Source organism: Lingula anatina, chromosome 7 (genome assembly GCF_051362555.1).
Source record: "Lingula anatina isolate TDL-2025a chromosome 7, LinAna3.0, whole genome shotgun sequence".
NCBI lineage: Eukaryota > Metazoa > Brachiopoda > Lingulata > Lingulida > Lingulidae > Lingula > Lingula anatina.
The window spans coordinates 18,552,188-18,560,682 of record NC_141773.1 but is presented as its reverse complement, the minus strand read 5'-3'; the positions used below and the strand labels follow the sequence as shown (position 1 = coordinate 18,560,682).

General features: G+C 37.5%; 1 protein-coding gene across 1 annotated transcript in view; it reads right to left on the bottom strand.

The window, feature by feature from the left end:
• Positions 1–5,275: 5,275 nt before the first annotated feature.
• Positions 5,276–8,495, bottom strand: part of LOC106177157 (uncharacterized) — a 30,071-nt gene continuing 26,851 nt past the window's right edge. The window contains exons 14-21 of the mRNA XM_087017500.1: positions 8,184–8,325; positions 7,702–7,809; positions 7,246–7,353; positions 6,879–7,013; positions 6,617–6,721; positions 6,236–6,343; positions 5,662–5,769; positions 5,276–5,466 (exon numbers count right to left, since the gene is read on the bottom strand). Coding sequence (XP_086873626.1) covers positions 5,309–5,466; positions 5,662–5,769; positions 6,236–6,343; positions 6,617–6,721; positions 6,879–7,013; positions 7,246–7,353; positions 7,702–7,809; positions 8,184–8,325 — 972 coding nt within the window. The 3' untranslated portion in view covers positions 5,276–5,308. The remainder of the gene's footprint in view (positions 5,467–5,661; positions 5,770–6,235; positions 6,344–6,616; positions 6,722–6,878; positions 7,014–7,245; positions 7,354–7,701; positions 7,810–8,183; positions 8,326–8,495) is intronic.

Genomic DNA, 8,495 nt, shown 5'->3' with positions numbered 1-8,495 from the left:
ATGTTTGAAAAGCAAGGAATACCCTCGGACCCCACCTCTACATTAACAAAATCCTGAATTCATGACTGAATTAATAATGGAATAGATATCACATCAAAACCCCTTCGGCACACTCAACCATAATTACAATAATTCAATGTGTATGTAGTTAAACATTTTATCGAACTGCTGTCATTCTATTTAGTAATGTTTTTGACTAATTGATGATTAACGCGCAACTGTTTCATATCCAAATCTTTAAATAAATTTATTTGCTTGACGCTGTAAATTGCGTACTCAATTCTTTATCTTAGTTCCTTAATTGATTTAAATAAATCATTTACATTTATTCTCTTCGACATTGTAATCGGATGATTCATCCATAAGCGTGAAGTTCAAACAAGGAAGTCAAAAGCACAGTTGAATGGATTTTTAGAGCTGACCATGAGAGACTAACACTTAGAGCACATTTAAAACAAGTTGATCCGCGGACCAACAGCTCTGCGGCTTACTTTTAAGAGGGATCGGTCATTTTTAATCCGCTCAGTAAATCCGCGGATCATCTGTTCTGAATGCGACCTTACAAGTTGCTGTGATCTAACTTTTTCTATTGTTTTTAATCACGTGCAGTCGACACTAGTGCGTCACTTTCCAAGTAGCTGCTCATTTCGTATCAAATTTCCCATGAATTTTGAATCTATCACGAGTTTGGCAACAATAAAGCTGATAAAAAGTATTGGGAAATTCACTTGACTCACTCGCTGTTATTTATAAAGTATGACGGGTGATTTTGTTCAAGGCATAGGGAACATTATTAACCTGTCTTCACTGTATTTAAATTTGCTTTTACTATAAGACTTGAGTAGACCTGAATCGAAGAATCCAAAAACTAGGTTTTTGGTGAATTTATGTAAAACTAGATTTACGTTATTGTAATCATTAGAACAGTAAAACAAAAAAGGACGAAATGTACTAGTGTACTTTGGATCTCCCAGGTCATTTGAATACTTTTGATAAAAATAAATCAACCTTTCCTTGACTTTGACCTTTTTTCTTTGTGTACCATACACAATACTTAACACACTTTTTGCAGTTTTTTTTTTAATTTTGGCAGGTTGTATCAGTCAAGTTTTAGTCAAATCGACACAATTTTCAGTGAATGTGAAGATTCTTTACTTTAATATTCATCGCTTCTTGCTTATGTGCATTTCCAGTGATTCTACATGTATATCTTCACTCCTGCGGCTCTGCCTGTTCTGTCGGAGTCATCACAACCCCAGCAATTACAGAGCGTTACTATAACGTTACCATATCGTTTTTTCCTTTATATTAACGTTATGGGAACGTTATGATAACTTTCTGTGTTTGCTGGGACCATAGCTCGGTTTTTATGAACTGGCCGTGCTGATGACCACAGGGCATGGAGGTGATAGCCCCAGTCAGCCCCAGGGTCACTCTGATCCAAGATGAATGAACGGTCGGCCACTGCAAAGCTATCTCGCGCCTGTCTTTTAACATGAAAATATGGCCAGTGTTTCATTTTGATACCGCTTATAACTTCATTATAATGCATTTCTGTTGTGGATTGTACTGAACTGAAGTTAATCAAAATTACAGTCTAAACTTCAGACCTTGACATTATCAGATTAGCAATTGTTAATAAACTCAATTGTTTACTGAAGCAACAGCATATGTTAACTGCCAGTAAAGCGAGAAATTGTTATATCACTTCAGTGATGCAACAGTGCCAAGGCTCGCTGCAGTAAACAAATCAATAAAATCAATCCTCGAGATTCGCCATTTCTCTTCTGGCCTTTGCCCCTCGCGCGTGACCTGTTGCGTCATTTTTTACAAGCCAGCGAGTTACTTTTAATTTGGACAAACAGTTTGCACGTTTTCAATGCCCGTTGTGGCGTTTGTTTCTGTTTTTCGGTTGGGCAGTTACTTGCTGCAGAATTCAGGGGAATATTGGTATTGTTATATATGTGTGTTCATAGGCTTTATGGATTATATATTTCATTTCTTAAAATGATTTCTATTTAAAATAAACATTTGTAACAACGCACAGTCCTGTGTAAAATACTTTACAATAAAATAGAAGTATCCATATTGGATTGAAAGCGTGCCACCTAGAATTAATGTTAGTATACGTTCGTGTGTTTGTGTGTGTGTGTGTGTGTGTGTGTGTGTAAATTTTTTTAATTTCTAAAATCTGAAGGAGATTTTTATAAAATAAACGCGCGGAGAACACAACAAAACTTTTTATCACAGGGGGTCGCTAATTGTACATGTCTACAACATCCCGGATCCCTATCTCCCTTCATTTCCCAAATCAAAATTATGTCCCAAGTCAGGCACCTGTCCCATTCTAAATTGGAAACTTATTCGCCCCCTATCTGCGATATTCTAAATAAAGTCTACCAGTGTTAGTTCTTACTCTAATGTCCTCTACTGCTCATAATATCCAGTGAGCATATACGCTAGAGTACGGCTATAACGACCATAAAACGATGAAAACATCAATGCACAATTTTCACCAGATTCAGCTGACAGTATATACATGTATTGTGCTCTGATTGTCTGACCAGTGGCTTATGCACTCTTTATACCACTCATCTCATCCAAAATGACATGTTTATTCATCAGTAAACAAACTATTTACGGATGTACAGTCTGGCAGGGCTATCGAGTTTTTCAAAGGTCATGAAATCAAAGGATCGACAATATTCTGTCAAATCAGGAGTAAATGTCATGTTTATATTTCCAGTTTTATTCACATTATTGTGGCCAGGTGTGAGTGCGTGTAACAGTGGTCAAAAGTGATCCTATCAGTTATGCTCGTATTACTGGCTTAAAAATAAATCTTATGAATTAAATTAATTATGGTTATTAAATTTTACGCTTGGTGTTGTGAATGTTAATCTAATTTTAGTTAACAAAAGAATTGTAATCCTGACGCCATCGCAAGAGAAATGTTTCTTTACAGTACAATAAACAAATGTTTCAGGGTTTAACGCCCATTTATTCTTTGGGTGAAAAATAATAAACACCTCTGAAGTGTTAAGGTTGTGTTATTAGCATGCAGCCAAGCATAAGATAAGGAAACGTTCCCCCAAACCTATCGAGGTTTGCTACGATTCATAATACCAATCATATTGCGTCCTTACAAACGGGAAAACTTTCATGCGAGTGCAATATGAATTTTGAAGTGCACTTTAATTGTTACGCCTTTATCAGAGGTGCATTTATTACATCGTTTTTCATACTTCAGAGAGAGAGAGAGAGAGAGAGAGAGAGAGAGAGGAAGGGGGGAAAAGGGGAACGTTGTATTTTTTTTCTTTTTTTATTTATGGTTAAAATCAAGTGTATAAATCTTCACGAATGCCTGCCTGCAATGATTTAAAGTTTGATGCAAGAGTAAATAAATAAATAATAAAAAACGAAAATAAAGAATATCAACATTTTTTATTCTTATATATATGTATGTGTATGGGCTTTGGAATTTCAAAACTACTAGAAAAAAAGTTCGTTTTAAGCCGTATCAGAAGCAAAGGTAGGTTATCAGTTTTAAATAGGAAATTTATAAAATAATTTCACAATTACAGAATGATTAAAAAATTGCATCTTTGTTAAGGAGACAATTTGCGCATTATTTCTAGAGTTGACAAGTTTGAATGCCACCTAAAAATATCTTTGAGAAGATTCTTTTGATCAATCTCTTTGAATGCGTGCTGCCTCCTTCGGTTTTCACACATTTAGACAAAAATTGGTCCTTTTCATGTAAATAAGCAGTATCTCTACCCAGGTGGGCTAATGCAACACGGCACAATCTTTGCAACCATTATAAAACAGTGAGAGCATAAAACTGTACCATAAAAATATCCATACCAAATATTGATCCCCTAGGTTGTTAATTTTTTTTCATCATACAAATAAATTCAAACGGAGCGTGTTTAAAACTCTGCACATCATGTCCTTGTATTAATGAACATTATTGAGGATTTAGTCCAACTTTTGAAATAATATAAGTAAGTTGCGCCATTAAAACGTAACAAGTTGTATCCTCTGCGTTACCACATTGAGAATAAAATTGGAGTCATTTGGCTCTCTAGTCAGAGTCCAGCACCCCTTGACCCTCATGGAGTTAATTTGATTCCTATATAAGGGTCAAATTACCCCACTACCAGAGTCTTTAGACTCTCTTATCAGAGCCAATCACCCCCTGGCTCTCATGGAGTAAATCTGGCTCTAAAATCAGAGTCAAATTACCGGAGGCCAGCGTCTGGCTGACCCCTTTCACCGACTCTTTTCGCTCGCTGGACAGTTTTCATCATCCTTTGTCAGTATAAACATTACTTTATTGGCCATAGTTGGTTTTATGCATGAACAAGTGGTTTTCTGTGTGTTTTTGCATGCAGAACTCGTGCACTTATTACTGGCCCGGGCTTTCAGTTGCCCACACCCTTTAAGTGATATGTTGGTATACAGGTTAGAGTGCCCGCCTTCTGAGCGGGAGGACTTGGGATCAAGCCCCACCGGGGACATACCGGTCTCTAATAAACGGCACCTGCTGTCTCCCCGCTTGGCACTGTTGTTGCAGCTGTTTCGTTTTTCAATCAGCCAAGGAGTCAAAAATTCCTTAATATGGGGTCATGGTGACTCTTTTGCAGAGATAAATCAAGGGATGAAGGGATATGTGAATGGAGTCAATTGTGACCCTCCTGTGGGGTCTGGGATGGTGTTACTCCATCGGAGTCAACTTGACTCCAATTGGGAGTTATTTTAGGCACCGCTGCTGGACTCCAAGTTTAGTGTCACTTGGACTTCGATTTTATTCTCAGTTCACTGAATGTGCAGTGTGATACGTGAAGAGAACATGAAATATTACAATATGTTTTTATAATCCTACATATGAAGCTATTTACTCGCAGTGTGTAGTGCAGAAATCTTATTATAAAAAAGTGAATACAATCATGATTTATGATATTTTTGACATAAAACGTTATTTCAGAATTCAAACACGTACGTCTAACAAGAAGGTATCAAGTTATAAGTAGGCATGCAAATCGATACGTTTTAAAATTCTCTTTGCTAATAGTAATTATGTCAACTAAAAAAACTCGAATTTCTAATGCTTTAAAATATTTGGGTTTTTTTTTTCACGACTCGTCTCTCATGACTTATTATAATCATGGCCTTGTCTCCACATTATGTAGGCCGTCAAGGCACCATCACTAACAGATTTTGATCTGCATCCGGATCGTCTTGGACATCCAAAATGGTTATTGCCGGGCGTAACTGACAATCCAATCGCCAGCTGAGATGCCGTCTACAATTCTGTTTTAACTTTTCCCGCCTTCTTGGCTTCTGCGGCCTTTTTCGCGTGGAAATGATCGTGATCGTCGTCATGGTGATCCGGCACACCGTCGCCATCGTCGTCATGATCTAAGTGATCCGGTATGCCGTCTCCATCAGCGTCTGCGTGATCTACAGAAAAAGATAAAGGGCAAGGGATCTGTTTTGGTGTCTATTAAATATAACGTATTTATGAAAGTAAGAAGCTGATGTTTAAGCTCTTCTTTTGCAATACAATACTCACCATTTTTCAGATATGAATTAATTTTCCACAGACAAAGTACCGAGATTGATCAATTTGATTAAAAAATTCGATTTGAAACCTACCGGCTCCATATTCATGGTGATCTTCATCATGGTGATCCGGTATGCCGTCATTGTCATCGTCGTGGTCCAAATGATCCGGGATGCCGTCACCGTCGCTATCTTTATGATCTTAAGAAGAATAACAACTTCTGATTCATTTCCCATAATCAAATACGAAGGCAGTAATTACGTGGACATTTATTAGCAACGCTTGCTATTTACTTGTTTTTTTCTTTACTCGGCACGATGTTGTGATAGATTCCGTTTTGTAAAAACGAGTTGACATTTGTCGAATTTTTTTCTTTTGGTCAGCCTATAAGTAGTGTGGTAGTTGAGACAAGGTGCATTGGACGTGATTGTGCTGTAAGGATATCAACCACATCAAATTTTGTGCCGTGTACTTGTACAGTTACATGCAATTCAATGCTCTATTCACTGTGTCAAAAGTTGAGCAAATGAGAACTGTCAAGAGGGAAATAGCTGTTTTTAATGAATTGGCTAACCTATTCACATGCCTTAATTTTTAATCCACCCAAAAGTGCCAAAAAGAAAATAATACTCAAGAGTCATATCTGAAAATCCTTTAAAGACCCACCTTTTCCATATTCATGATGATCATCATCGTGATGGTCCGGTATACCATCTCCATCATCATCATGATCTAGGTGATCTGGTATTCCGTCACCATCCGTGTCTTTGTGACCTACAGGGAAAAATAACATAGTACAGTGTTCTCAATTGTTCTAATGGATACATACAATAAAAATACCAACAATAATTTTGTGAAAGTCAAATACACACGAGCACGCATGTACACAAATTAACTAAAACAACGCAGAGTCCATGTACATGTATATTAACATTAGTGGCTTGAGAACGTCTGAGACAATATTATGAAATTCGTAGTGTCGTTTTGGTGAAGGAGAACGTGAAATGTAGCTCACACAGGTACATGTTTGTGTCAGACGTAACTTACCATGCCAGTCATGGTGGTCGTCATCATGGTGATCCGGTATGCCGTCATTATCATCATCGTGATCCAGATGATCCGGTATTCCGTCACCGTCAGTGTCGACGAGGTCTACGAAATATTTACTTTCGATGAATGCAAATGAAGTTTACAATGATTTAGCTTGACTATAAGCAAGGGCAATATAATGATACTTTGTAATATACGTTGTAATAACGTAGGGTGTCAACGTACATGTATGCTGGGTAACTGCTATCATACTACTAACCTGCTTTGCCCTGGGTTGCAGATTTTCTCTTATGGAAATGGCCATGATCGTCGTCATGGTGATCTGGCACGCCGTCACCGTCGTCATCGTGGTCCAAATCATCCGGTATGCCGTCCCCATCCGAGTCTTTGTGATCTACTCGAAAAATCCAATTAAAACATATTATCAGATTTAATTTTATTACTTAAAGGAAAAAATGCATAAATGACAACTTGTACGGTAGCTTTAGACCATTAATAAATACCTTTAGGTCGTTTTGAAATATGGGAATGTTTAACCTCATGGCATCATTGGATATAAACTATTTAAAATGTGCTATCTGGGCCTTAATTTAGGGGTTGTGTATGAGACACGTAAGCGCGTTCACCTTTCCCATATTCATGGTGATCTTCGTCGTGATGATCCGGAATGCCATCCCCATCATCGTCATGGTCCAGGTGATCTGGTATGCCATCTCCATCCGTGTCCACGTGGTCTTTTGATAGGAGAAAATGAAATAAAGGTAAAGAAGCTTAATTAAGAGAAAATACTAATACGCATATATGCATTCAAACAACGCTGTCTCGAACTGAAAGAAATAAGCAAAAATAATAATAAGATACTTTCTAAAAACACGAACAATTGCGATATGACGTGTTATAGAATTCTATGAATACACAGCATACACGACAGAAAACAAAATCGTTTCAAATTAAAATAATTGCTAAATTAAAATGAACATGTTGCTACAAGCGATGCATTGCTTACGTTATAAAGTCTAACTCTTTTTCTCAAATGACTGTACAGCTATGAATTCAAAACCAAAGGGTCGCCGTCTCATTACCTTCTCCGAATTCATGGTGATCCTCGTCATGGTGGTCCGGTATACCATCTCCGTCATCGTCATGATCCAAATGATCCGGTATGCCGTCTCCATCTGTGTCCTTGTGACCTAAAATCCAGCATGAATATTACATGGCGTAATCCTTGGGTTGGCGCCTAAGATATTGTCAGATAGCAGTCATCAATTTTTTTCATCATTTCTGATTTAAAAAAATTATTGTCACAAACCGTTTAATACCTACTTGTACATGCATTTAATAAATATTACTGTTTAATATTTATGATAGTTTGGGTATAAAGGTATTATATCTATGCAAAACTTAAAAAGAGACATGTTACCTGGTTGATGGGTTGTAAGTAAGCATAGCTATATAGGGAGGCTATTTGTGTTAAGATAAGAGTATCAGACTTGTAACCTGGTTTCATTGCAGTGATTAAAAATGTCATGAAAAGTTAGCGGTCTAGAGAAGCAACTATATTTACCATGCCAGTCGTGGTGATCTTCGTCATGATGGTCCAGGATTCCATCCCCATCATCGTCATGGTCATGGTGATCTGGTATTCCATCATTGTCGTCGTCATGGTCCAAGTGATCCGGTACGCCGTCCCCATCCGAGTCTATGTGCTGGTGATCCTGGATTCCATCGCCGTCATCGTCGTGATCAATTGCATCCGGTATGCCGTCGCCATCTTTGTCTGTTTGGAACTGTGTGTACAAATGCATTGCTGTCATTCATATATATATATATATATATATACACACACATGTTTATGGTATCTTTGATCATCTTTTTA